This window comes from Catharus ustulatus, chromosome 21, assembly GCF_009819885.2.
Source record: "Catharus ustulatus isolate bCatUst1 chromosome 21, bCatUst1.pri.v2, whole genome shotgun sequence".
NCBI classification, from domain to species: domain Eukaryota; kingdom Metazoa; phylum Chordata; class Aves; order Passeriformes; family Turdidae; genus Catharus; species Catharus ustulatus.
The window spans coordinates 2075020-2088040 of NC_046241.1; the positions used below are offsets into that span (position 1 = coordinate 2075020).

General features: G+C 48.1%; 1 protein-coding gene across 14 annotated transcripts in view; it reads left to right on the forward strand.

The window, feature by feature from the left end:
* Window positions 1-13021, forward strand: part of EHMT1 (euchromatic histone lysine methyltransferase 1) — a 274314-nt gene that overhangs the window by 222578 nt on the left and 38715 nt on the right. For 12 of the 14 annotated variants that reach the window (XM_033077293.2, XM_033077298.2, XM_033077303.2 and 9 more), the window contains exons 3-7: window positions 1032-1585; window positions 4111-4152; window positions 9874-10051; window positions 11367-11503; window positions 12260-12448. In XM_033077293.2, the coding sequence (XP_032933184.1) occupies window positions 1032-1585; window positions 4111-4152; window positions 9874-10051; window positions 11367-11503; window positions 12260-12448 (1100 nt within the window). The remainder of the gene's footprint in view (window positions 1-1031; window positions 1586-4110; window positions 4153-9873; window positions 10052-11366; window positions 11504-12259; window positions 12449-13021) is intronic. The other 2 variants (XM_033077304.2, XM_033077292.2) reach the window with 1 other exon arrangement.

Genomic DNA, 13021 nt, shown 5'->3' on the forward strand with positions numbered 1-13021 from the left:
ATCCCTAACAGCAGGTTGATGTAATCATTGCACTGAGCGTGCCAATGAATTGTTATCACTTCTGCTTGCCTGGGGAGCTGCTGGGTTGTCATGTCAGAAAGTTTCCTGCAAGTACATGACGTTCATAGTTGGATTTTTTCAGCTTGGATTTGTAATCTTTGATGGGACAAAGTCATTGCTGGATGAACAGGGAAATGTTTGGAAGGGAAGGAAAAAGAATATTTTATATGGGCATTGTCAGGCTGCAAAAACCTTGCTGCATTTGAGTCACAGAATTATTTTAGTCTAGAAATGCATTTATCATGCTTCACTCCTGTGTTTACTTCTGCTGCTACCTCTGAAATGACACCAGGAATCCTGATCCTGTTGTGCTTTGTCATGCTGAAAGAGCCAATTCCCACTGAACAACATTCAGAGCTGGCATAGCCAGGGAGTTACTCCTTGGGATGTTCCTGTAGCAGCAGAGCCCTGATGTGGACATTTGGCTGCTGGGCTGTGTGTGTGCCGCAAAAAGCTCACTGGGACAGCCCTACCAGCAAAGCTTTCCGTGTCTGGCTTTGGGAAGGGCTTCACCAGAGATCCGGATGCAAGATGGGGCAGAGTTTTGTTTGCCAGGTGAGGTGTTGACATATGGGCCAATAAATGCAGTTATTGGAAAAGCCAGAGATAATATTTACCTTGAAAAATCCATTGCTGGGAATAAATGGCCACATCTGCAGCTGAGACAAGTAAGTGCACAGCTGTCACCTGGGCCACCCACCCCAAATGCGACCGTGTGAGGATCCAGGAGGGCTGGGCAGGTGGGTGAGGGAACAACCTGGCACTCAGTGCTGTGCTTTAGTTGATGTGGTGGTGATTGGATGATCTTGGAGGTCTTTCCCAACCCTGAATATTCTGGGATTCTATGATTTACATCAGACAGGGTGCTGGAGCAGAGGGTTGCTCTTACACTGTGAGTAGCTGTACCTTCCCTTGGGAGATTCAACACCACTTGTGACCTTTTTCTCTTCTCTTCCTCCCTCTCCCTCCAGGGTTTAATGCCATGGCTGCAGATGAAAGCGCTACAGAAAAGCAAGTGGGGGAACCAAAAATGGCTGTAGATGGTGAAACCAACGGTTCCTGTGAGCACAGCGAGGGTGGGGGCCACCCAAACCCAGCGAAAAACACTCAGGACAACACGAAAGTGAGCCAGCAGGACTCTACTACTAAATTAAATAGGATAGCAGAAAACGGCATTTCGGAGCGGGACAGCGAGCCTGGGAAGCAAAACCATCTGAAAGCAAATGACTTCACACAGACTTCTGTCACAGGGAGCAATGGATATATCCTAACCAAGCAGATGGCACAGGAGCAGCCTCTAAGGACTACCAGCTTTGCTTCTCTCACTGGCCATGCTGCAAAAACCCTGCCTGGAGGAGCAGGCAAAGGCAGAACTCTGGGGTCCTTTGCCCAGCTCCAAGCCACGATGCCAAGCAAGCTCGGGGAGGGCAGTAAGGACACGGATGCTAAAAAAGGCCCCGCTGCTAACGCTGAAGTCAAGGTCCACCGAGCACGGAAGACAATGCCTAAACCCACCCCCAGCCTGGTAATGTACCTGCCCAGCACAAGCTGCTGCTGCTGGCCTTGCTCTTGGCTTTCTCTGGGGGTCTGAGGGATACCTGGCTGCATGGCAACACGTGGTGTTCAGAGCTCGCCCGCTGAGTGGATTTTTTTTTTTAAATATATATTTATTGATTTATTTTAATTTTTTCTCTTCACATAGACAGAGATGTTAAAATAGATGGTCACATGGCCACCACCAGCTCCCATCCCCAGTGTGTTTCTAAATATATAATTGATCAATTGCCTTCTCCACCAGATCTATGTGAGACACTAAATGGCCTTTCTCTCATGGCTCTATTGCTCATCAGCCTCTGCTGACATCCAGAGCTGCTTGTGAAACAAACTGGATTTCTTCTAAGGTCAACCCAAAGGAAATTAAGCATAGCATGTAAACTTGAGGCTCCTCCTAAGCTCAGAATCTGTCAAGATCTGTGAGGCAGCTTGATTGCATTGCTGTAGGAATCATTATAGGACTAAAAGAGATGATGTTTTCTCTCCATGTCGTTGGGAAATGTTCTCTCCAGAATCTTAGGGGTAGATTTACCATCACTTAATAAAGCAGAGCCCTGCTTTTTGTTTTGGAGGCATAAGGAGATGTCATTTGGTGCATTCATATCATAGTGGGGAGGACAGAAATGGGCCTTTCTTTGTCATGGGACAAGTTTGGTTATTTTTTTGGTATTTACCAGAGGTAGGGAATACATCCTGCAACAGACAGATCTCCACTTTAAGCAGTTGGTTTTCATTTCTGTGATGCTTTGTATGATTGTAGTGAGCTGGATCCTCTCATTGTGCAGTGTCTGAGGGTGGAGGGAGACTGGCCTTTAGGTCAAGGGGAGGATTAGCCATGGGAGTCATTCCCAGAAATGCAAGGAAGCTGCTGTGGCAAGGTCGGTGGAATGCATTGGTGCTGTGATCCAGCAGATCCAAAGGCCCTCAGATGTCCCCACTTCTCAGCACAGCAGTGGTGAGGTGTGAAGGGCTCAGAGCTGGGAGGCCCTGTGGTCTGGAGCAGGGAAAGAGAGAGAAAAAAGGGCAAAGAGAGGGGTGGCACCTCGCCAGCCCCAGATAGGGAAAGGTCCTTGGCTGTGGCACCACCTGTGCCTCCAGCAGCAGCTGGGAGTCCAAAGAGCACAGCAGGATCACCAACCTGTGGCTCCAGGCTCAGGAGAGGAGCAGAAGCCACACCTGCCTGCCAGGATTTCCAGCCAGCCCCCCATAGCACTCATTTCCCCTCTGCCTTGCCCAGGCTGTGTTTGAATTCTCTGCTCTCACCCCAGCTCTGTTTCCTGGCTTGCACAGAAACTATTAAAAAGTGGTTTCTTTGCAAGAATTGCAAGTGAATTCAGCTCTCCTCATGTGCTTCATCAATCTCCCACCAGGATGTCTCTTCCCCAAGGAAGGCTTTGCAGTCCAAGCTGCCTCCAGCCCCTCTGCACTGGAATTGGGCTGGGCAAACCCCCAGACCCTTGTGGAATTTACCACAGATAGAGATGCCATGGGGCTGAGCAATTGAAAGAGGCAATTCCCTCCCTAAAAGGCAACTGCTAGGTTGGGAGGGAGTGTTTCCCTCATTCATATTTTATGATTCATCAGAAGAATATTTTTATTCAGCCCCTTGGGTTTCAAGGTTTGTCTCTGGAAGTGTCTCTGGAGCGCTGGGACAGAGCTCACTGGGATGCTGCTGGTGATCCTTCTTTGCTCACACGACAAAAGCAGCTTCAAAAAACCAAAGCCTGCACTTGTTGGGCTGCTCTAGAAAGCACATAGCCTGTCCTCAGCTCCTCTGGCCATTTGCCTTGGGCTTAAAATAGGGAGAGAAGCAACATTCCCAGAAGGGTGGTGAGAAGAGACTGTTCCCACCTTCTCCCCTCAGCCTCTGCAGCTGAACGGGAACCCAAGATTTGATCTCAGTTCTGCAAGACAATAAAACATCTGTTGTGTTCAGCCTTCCTGATAATTACTACCTCAGTTTTCCCCATTGTCTCTGGAATTTACATGCTATTTTCTTTGGAGCAGCAGAGTGCTTGCTGGTTGTCATTTATCTATCCTGATTATTTCTTTGCTGAGCTGCTTAGAGGAGGCTCCTCAGCTCAGGAGCTTTTCCTGCACCAACCTTCACAACTTTTCCCCTTCAAAACCTCCATGAAATCAGGTGCTGTACCCCAGAAAATAAATTGTGGAAATCACCCAGGAGCTGATATTAGAGGACTCAGTAGTTTGCTTGGCTAATATTTTTTAGGGCATTGTTGTTTTCTTGGTGAAACTGTTCTTGCAGAACTGTTCTGCCTGGGAGGAGGGGAGGAAGGTATTTTGCCTTTGCTGCTGCAAAGTGTGAACATTTGTTCCCCCTGGCTCCTGCAGAAACCCACTGGGGCCAAAAAATTGTTTTCTGTAATGCAATAGCTGTCAGGGGACCTTGGTAGCCTTTTCCTGCACATGTGAATTGGTCTCTGAAAGGAAGAAGAGAATTTTCTCACCAATTTAACCAGCTTTTTCTCTGTCTAGGAGTTTCTTCCTGAATTGGGATCGAAGCTGAATCTGAAACAGGTGACAATTTTAATTGATGTTGTCGCATGTTAAGGTGGTTTTTGAACAGAGACCTCAGAAGAGTTGTTGACAGCATCATTTCTGTTCCTCTTCTGAATAGAGCAGTAACACAAGTGTTGCCCTTCTGGAAGAAAGTTTCTTTCACTCCCAATCCATTTTACAGCCCTGTTAAGAGCCCAAAAGTTTCCAGGGCCAGGCAGCAGACTGAAAGGCAAGTGTGTGTCTGTTTGTGTGCTGTGCTTGGAGAAGGCCCCTCCTGCTTGGGAACCACAGTTTCTGAGCTTTACTTCAGTAAAACAGAAGGGATAAAGGATGATAAAGGTCCTGAGAGCATTCCAGAGTTACCTTTGGAGACAGGAGGAGCAGATGGATGAATTAGAAATCCCAAGTTGTGTTTCCTTTCCTTGGTGGCCATGAGGCTGGAGTTTGGGGTGTGTGTCTCTGATGGTATTTTTTATGCTGTGCAGAGGACTGGGTCAGGAAAATCCTTTAAGAGAGTGTTTTGGCCTCATTGACAGTGTGTCCCCAAAATGCCAGGTGCCAGTTTAACTGGGGGAGACAGTGTGGGCAGGGAGGAAGCTCTTGGAGCAGGAGATGCTTTGCTTGGTCTTGGTCTTTGTTGATCTTTCTACCAATATTCATCAGACTATTCCATTAAGTAGCATTGCCATACCTGATCCCAGAGCTTTTAAACTGCCTCCTTTGTGTGTGCACACAGCTGCTGCTGTGCTGTCCTGGGCTGGGGCTGCTCTGCAGGAGCCTCTGGTCTAGAGGACACCCTGTGCCCATCTCTTGGGGCCAGGCAGGTGGCAGCCAGGGGTTGCAGGGCTCCTCATGGGCTCCTCTGACCTTTCCCCATCTTCCCTGATGGGAAATCTTCAGGAGTGACAATGCTGCAATTGAGTTCCTTAAACAGAGGGGTTGCTGCAGAGGGAAGTGAGAATGAAGGTCGTTGGGCAGTACATTTAATTTGATATGTAACTGGTTGTGCTGGTGCTGCTGAGGCTGCCGTGCTGGCTGGAGGTGCTGCCCCAGCTCTGACCACAGCCCACAGAAATAACAGCCCTGGCCCCAGCAGAGGGGTTTGTTCCTGTCAGGAGCCCTGGTGGCACATCTGGCTTGGGCTCCCCTGTTTCGTTTTGACTGATGTGTGACGCTCCCTTGCCTTGGTGCAGCTTGGTGCAGGGATGAGATCCACAGCCCTGAGTGCTCTGAGTGCTCTGCTTCAGAAACACAGAGTGCAGCTTTGGGCCACATTTAAGCTCAACCTGGCTGCCTGAATCATGTTTTTGTGTAGATATGTGACTGCACCCAGATCAGTGCAATTGTAATCAAGTCACAATGGAATCCCTCCTCTAATGGACACACGTTAATCAGCTAATGAAGGGTGGCTCAGCCTTGCAGCTGGTCTGATCTAGACTAAGACCAAAGCCTTGCAGGTTTGTTGCCCCAAGGTAAGGCTTGATCAGGTTCCTGAAATTCAGCCGTGAAAAACACAATCCTGCAGCAGCAGAGAAAAGGCAGAGCAGTACCACTACAGCTCCTACAGGCACTATCATCTGCTTGTGATCAATTTTTTATAGCAGACTGATATTTCTTGCTTAACCACCACTCACCAGTTGTTAGAGGCAGATCCCCTGGGAGCTGCTGCTTTGCACTTTTCAAAGGCAGAGCAAATCTCCCCACCCTGCTCCTGATGGATGGAGAGGCAGAGCTGCTGCCTGGCACTGCCCTGTTCCCAGTGGCAGTCCTGCCCAGTTGGCTCTGGTTTGCAGCTTGTTGTCTGCTGGAGATGAAAGTCCTGCAAAGCAGAGAACTAGGAGAGCTCATCATCTAAGCCTGAGGTGGTTTCAGGCATTGAGAGCCCTTCTGCAGTGCTCTTAGAGCTGCCCTGCTCCTGTGCCTGTGTCCTTCCACCAACACCCTGGTTTCTCTCCCAGCTTGCTGGTTTTAGTGATGGAAAGATCCCTTAGATGCTGGGCAGTGGGAAAAATGCCAAGTGGAGTTTATAGAACCAGCACAGGGGTCCATTACTGAGGGTGGTTTGCTCTGTAGTTTTGCTTTCAGGAAAAAAAACCAAAACAACTGAGGGTATTCTGTCTTTTGCCATTTTAATAACTTCCCCCTGCTGCTGTTGTGGACTTCTGTGCCAATAATAGAAATGTGGTAGATCCCATTAAAAGTAGACAGCCCTTGAGTTGAATTTTTGTGAACACATCAAGTATTGTGTGCTTGCCCCAGTCTAAGCAGTTTTCTTGGCTGTATTTCTCACAGTGGGGTTGGACATAGTGGTGATCCCATTTTTCCTATTTCCAGGCACAACCATTGCTAGAAATGTTGGAATATCTGCTCACCCTCTTCACTGTTCCCTACATGAAGTTGTGACTTTGCAGTCTTTTGCATAGGATGAGCTGACACCACATGAGAAGCTGCAACAAGTGCAGATGTTGGTGTTGCAGTTTCTTTTTCTCATTTATAGTCCTTCCTTGGCCTTCAGTGGCCCACATGTGACCACAGGGAGCTCAAACTGCATCCTGGAGTTTCCTTTGTGTGGGATTCTGCCCTCAGTACTTCTCTCAAACTGTGGATAAAACCTGTTTAATAAGAACAGCAAAGATGCAACTGTTTTATGTAGCTGAGAACCAGGAAAGCTGGTGAGAGAACTGACTTAAAAATTTTGTGCTGATCCTTTTTATTACAATCCTTAGATGTAATATTTTTATACAGATGAGAGATCTCTTCTCCCCTTTCTAGGAATTCTTGTTTTTTTTATCATTGCCATATGTCTCCAAGTAAATCTTTATCTCACAAGACTTAATTCGATTTAAAAAAACTTTTAGCAGAATTGCCATGAAAAAGTCACATTTAGCAGTTGTCATGTAACCTGTTGATGATTTTAAATTTATTTCTGTGTTGTAATTACAGAAGGAGAGAAAAAACCCCAAGCTAATAGCATAATACTTGTTAATTTAAAAATTGGATTGTATTCTTCCATGCAGCCTGGCATGGCCTGAGTGTGAATTCCTGGTGTTTGGGAGTAACAGCACCTTTTGTCAAAGACCAAAAAGCTGCACTTAAAGGACACAGACTGCAGCCCTTGTTTACACTGTGCCAGATCTGCCTGTCCCAAGCTCATTTTTCTAATTTTGAGTTAGAAATGGAAAGCATTGGATATTTCAGGGGACTTGGGAATTCTCAGAATAATTGTGTAGCCAAGAGTTACTGTTAACCTTTAGATCTATAAACTCAGGACTTTTAAGAGGTATAAATAGTATTGTTGAGACTATTCTTGGCATACTGTGCCTTGCACTCCTGACGTGCATTTTTAAGGGGTAGAACAAGTGAGAGCAGACTCAGGAATGATCCAAGGTTCAGAAAATGATCCTATGGCCATTTAATTTGCTCATTCTATTAAAATTATTGAAGAGAAAGTTTAAAGAAAAAAAGAGAAGTTGGTCATAGTCCATAAGTATCTCCTGGGACTGAGAGGTTCTGATGAGACAGGGCTTTTTAATTTAGTTGCAAAAGCATAATGCATTTAATTATTTGACAGTGAGAGCAATTAAGCATTGGAACAACATATCAAAGGCTATGGTGGATTTGTCGTCTTTGAAATCGTTAATCCAAGACTTGCTGCCCTTTTAGAAAAGCTGTGGCAATTGAGCCAGAAGTTATGGGCTTGATGCAGGAATCATTGGCACTTTGATGGCCTTTTGCTGTGGGTCATTTCTGATTATCGTTAGAGCTTTGCTGGGCCTGGCTCTGCCAGCACCACACACGTGGCACAGCCTAATTAGGGGAACGAGCCTCATCCCCGTTTGTTGCCAAGGTCACATTGCTGAGAGCAGGGCTGGGGTGCCTGGCTGAGCCCGAGTGCTTTTATTGCTTCCTGCTCTTTATTCCGGCCCTGCTTCCGCCTCCACTCCTCCTTCTGTTGGGGTTTTGCAGCTGTTGCTTCACAAGTCCCTTGGGAAAAGTTCTGCAAGTGGAGCAGCGCTTAAACCTTGGAATCATGGAAAGTTTGGGTTGGGAGGGATCTTAAATCTCATCCAGTGCCACCCCTGCCATGGAAACACCTCCCACTGTCCCAGTTTGCTCCCAGCCCCAATGTCCAGCCTGGCCTTGGGCACTGCCAGGGATCCAGGGGCAGCCAGAGCTGCTCTGGGCACCCTGTGCCAGCCCTGCCCACCCTGCCAGGGAACAATTCCTGCCCAATATCCCATCTAACCCTCGAAAAGCCATTCCCTGTGTCCTGGCACTCTGTGCCCTTGTGAAGAGTCTCTCCTGTAGCTCCTTCAGGTACTGGAAAGCCACAGTGGGGTGTCCCCAGAGCCTTCTCTTTTCCAGGCTGAACAATCCCAATTCTCCCAGCCTTTCCTTGTGTTCTGCTGCTTGTGCTCTTGTTTTGCTGGAGCAGCTCTGCCAAACCTGCCTGCTGCACAGCTGGATGCAGTGGGATAAATCAGAGTAAATCCAGTGTAAAATGTCACAGCAGAGGCAGCTTTCACCCCGGTGTCTGTCGACACTGTGGCAGAGAAGGACAAGCAGGAACTTTATTTCATGTTCCTCCATTTGTTTCCTTTTCTCACCAGGTACCTCCTTGCTGGGCTATAACAGGAAAATCTTTCAGTGAACTGGACAAGGGGTCTTACCCTGACCTTGACTTCCCTTTGCCACACTACACAAAAGGCACAGGAATAAAAGCACCATTAAACCAAGCCATGTCTGCTTAAAGAATAAACACAGATGGAAAAAGGAAACACAAACACAGTCTGGACCTCTCTGTCTGAGGCTTTTAGGGTACATAAAAAGGAGTTAGACACTCAGGAAGGAGATTATTTCCTAAATTAGAGGAGGGAAACATTGCAGTGATATCAAAAGCTGAGAAATTGCATTCAGGGACATGGCTGAGTGGTGGACTTGACACTGCTGGGTTAATGGTTGGACTGGTGACCTTAAAGGTCTTCTCCAGTCTAAATGATTCTCTGTGGAGCTGTAGGAACTGTTTTTTCATAACCAGAGGTGCAGGATTTTGACTTTGTATTGGGTACAAGCTCAAATCAGAGCAGATGTGAGTGCCTGTGGTGCCTGGGAGGGGCTACAGGAGCAGCTCCAAAATCCCCTTGGTTTGCAGTAGGAGCCTGGGGCCTGCCTGGGGCTTGGAATGGCAGCAGCTGGAGTGGGAATTCGTGGGTTAAGGGAAGCTTGGACAGCTCTCTGTCAATGCACCTCAGTGTCGAGGAAAGAGCTGCTCTGCCGTGTTTGTTGTGTGCTGGGCTGGAGGGGGAGCTTTGCTGAGGCTCAGTGGTGCCAAATGCTGTCCAACAGGAAAGATCCCTTTCCTCTGCTGCCTGCCCCTCTGAAACAGCTCTGCAGGAGTGTTGCTGTGACAGCCATGCTCAGGGCATGTTCCAGGGAGTGCTTTGCTTGAGTTGGTTCCTCTTCTCCAGAGCCACCCAGAGCTGTGGAAAGCAGGGTCTGCTCCTGGTCATGACCTCTGTGACCTGCACAGCCTTCAGCTCCAGAGGGAGTCACCTCAGCCAGGCTGGGAGTGTTGAGGCAAAGTCCCCTGATGTGCTGGAGGGGCTGTGTGCTCCTGCTGGTCCTGCCTTCAGAGGAAAGTGATTCTGGTTGAGAGAAAGGAATTAAATTAATTTCCTAATTTTAAAAAATTACTTATTCAATGCAGAAACTCAGATTTAACTGCCTTTTGTTTTCCAGCATGTAAGTAAAGACCCCAAAGATGGGAGAGACAGCAGAGATCAGAAGGAATCCAAGGAGAAGGAGTTTGAGAACATGCTGGACTTTGTGAAGCCGTTGTCGTTGCCCTCTCTCCCGGGCCTTCACCAGTCACTACCTCAGAACCAGAGCTATGTGGCCACCACCAAGGCACAGACAGGTAAAAAGGAAAGGCTTAGAATGTTGGAATCCTGAGCAGCTCCCACCTCCCAAACCTGTGTGTGAGGCTGAGAGGGAGATGAGGAGGTTAACAAGGATTAAAACCTTTTTGCCACTCAGTCTCCTCCAGGTTTCTCTTCCTTGCCTCTGCTAAAAGCTTTTCTTACAGGAGACACTTTGATCCTTTTTTCCTCTGGGATGTTCTGAAGCAGTTTCTATCAATTCTGTAGGGCTTTGAATATCTCCACAGCTGCTTACCAAGAATTACAGCCTTATAAATAAAATTAATTGGGTTCACAGAATTTTTTAGCGGTCTCTTCATAAATTCTGGTGAAATTTCATTACCATGGAAGATGAAGAACAGGCTGTGCAAGTGCATACAATAACAGTGGTGCTGAAGCTGGCTGTTCCTAGAAGAGCCTGCACCAAGCATCCTTCTGCTGTGCAGTCACCAAAGACAGCAGCAGGCAGGGAGCTGTGATGTCTGGTGTGATTAGAAGGCCAAGAGGGAGACTTAACAAATTAAGACCCAATCAAAGGAGTGAAAGGAATCAAACAGACTTCCATAGTAGGTGTGAAATGAGGTTAGATGGCAAACAACTCTTTATGTAAGGTGCCTTTTCCCTCTGTGTTCTTCAGTTATTGTCAGATTGCTTCCATTGTCAGTCAGTATTGTTGGCCTTGCAGTCTCAATTTGAGCAATTGGATTCCATTCAGCCTCCTACAACATCAGTAGCACTGCCAAATGCAGGATGATTTAAGGATTTGATGCTCTCTGTGCTGCTGGAGGGGCCAGAAGGAGTGAGCAGAGAGCACTCAGAGTTTGGGAAGCTCTGCAGCCCTGGCAGGAAGCTGTCTGTGTGTCTGCACATCCATGGGTGTCATCTTCTGCTTGATTGGAAAGAAATCAGTTGAAGTGGGAAGTTTTGTCAGGTCGTGCCCTCAGGTGTGATTTCATAGAACCACAGAAGGTTTGGGTGGGAAGGGGCCTTTCAGATCCCATTTCAACCCCTACCATGGCAGGGACCCCTCCCACTGGCCCAGGGGGCTCCAAGCTCTGTCCAACCTGGCCTTGGGCACTGCCAGGGATCCAGGGGCAGCCACAGCTGCTCTGGGCACCCTGTGCCAGCCTTGCCCACCCTGCCAGGGAAAATTCCTGCCCAATCTCCCATCCAGCCCTGCCCTCTGGCAGTGGGAAGCCATTCCCCCTTGTCTTGTCACTCCAGTCCAAAGTCCCTCTCAGTGCAGCCCCTATTCTCTGTCCCTTCTTTTCATTCCTGAGCAAACTTTGGGTTCCTTCTGCTTCTCTTTTCCAGCTGCTGCAGTATCTCGGAAGAAAAAACGGAGAATGGGAACCTATAGCCTGGTTCCCAAGAAAAAGACCAAAGTGTTAAAACAGAGAACAATGATAGAGATGTTTAAGAGCATAACTCATTCCTCTGTGGGTGCCAAGGTAAGGGCAGCACTGAGCCCACTGCACATGTCTGTTGTCACTTACATGTCCCTTTTTATGGACACCAAACCCACGTGGAGGTGCAGGGATGTGCTGGCTTGTAGGAATCAACATCTTCCCTTCTGAGTCTCCTTCTTCTGGAAACAGCTTCCTGCCCAGAGCAGGAAGTTCCAGAGTGTTCCAGAGTGGCTGTTCAGATACCAACTCCTGAACAAACTTTTTTTCAATGAATGTTCCCCTCCTGTCCTGTGAATCCTGGGCAACTGGAGAGGTTTCAAGCATGCCCCTTTTTGTTTTAGCCCTCAAGGTCTCATGTTGCTGCTTGAGGCTGTACAGAAAAACACTTGGTTACTTACAAAAGTTTAGAGTGGACTTGTTCCTGATTAAATTCTGCTTTTGCTGTGACCTGAAGTTTTGGTCTTAGAAGTCAAGGAGACCTGTGCTAGGATTTGAAGGAGTGATATGAAAATCCCAATGTGATACAACTTTCCATTCCCTAGAAACCTTCCTGCATCCCTGGTGGAGCTGCCCCTCCATGTTGGAATGGGATTCTCCTCCCTGAGCACCCTGTGTGAGTCTGGGATGACTCCTTGTGCTCCTCAGGTCCAGCAGGGTGAGGTGACACATGGCAGAGCTCTGGAGGGACACAGAGCCAGCTTTAGAGCTCCAAGCACAGAGGAGAATCTGGGATGGATGCAGCTGCTCTGCCCCAGGAATTGATGTTGTGTTTGTATCTCGTGCTTGGGTGACTTGCAGAGTGACAAGGAGCTGGGGGATGGCAGCCCCCACGTGAACGGGGAAAGCCTCGATGTGGACTCTGAAGAGGAGGACTCAGATGAGTTGGAAGAGGAGGATGATCATGGAGCAGATCAGACAGCTGTGTTCCCTGGGGATGACAACAGGACCTGCAAGGACAGCGTGTCAGACGCAGACAACGCCAGGAAGGTGATTCTGTGCCCTGAGCAGGGCCTGGGGGGCAGGGTGGGACACTGCTGGGGTGTCAGGGATAGCAGGGGCATGGAGTGAAGCAATTTCTAGGGTTTTTTCACCTGCAAGATGACAGAAGGATCAGCAATGGTAGAGAAGTTCTTTGGTGACCATTTCCTGCTTCCCACTGCACCTCTGAGGGTCTCCCCACCTCCTCCCAGTTCCAGTCCTGCACAGTTCTGGGATCCACTCTGCAGAACCCCCACCATGTTTACTTCTGGGATTCCCTGAACCAATGGGAGAATCTTCCCAGTCTTGCTTGGGAAAGCACTAAAATAATCTAGTTGCTGTTTTTCCCCCAAATTTTGATACACAGTAGAGGCATGAGCCTGATTTGGGGTTATCAAAGAAGTTGAATTTTAGTTGGAAAACTTTATTCTGGAATCGATATTTTTTTCTCCCTTTACCATCCCCACAGATGTTCCATTATGTGATTGGAAGTCAGTGAGCTCAGTGCATGTGCAGGTTGGGGCTGGGGGGTGCTCTGATGTGTGTGGGGCACAGCAGGGTGGTGGGGGATGCTCTGCTGGG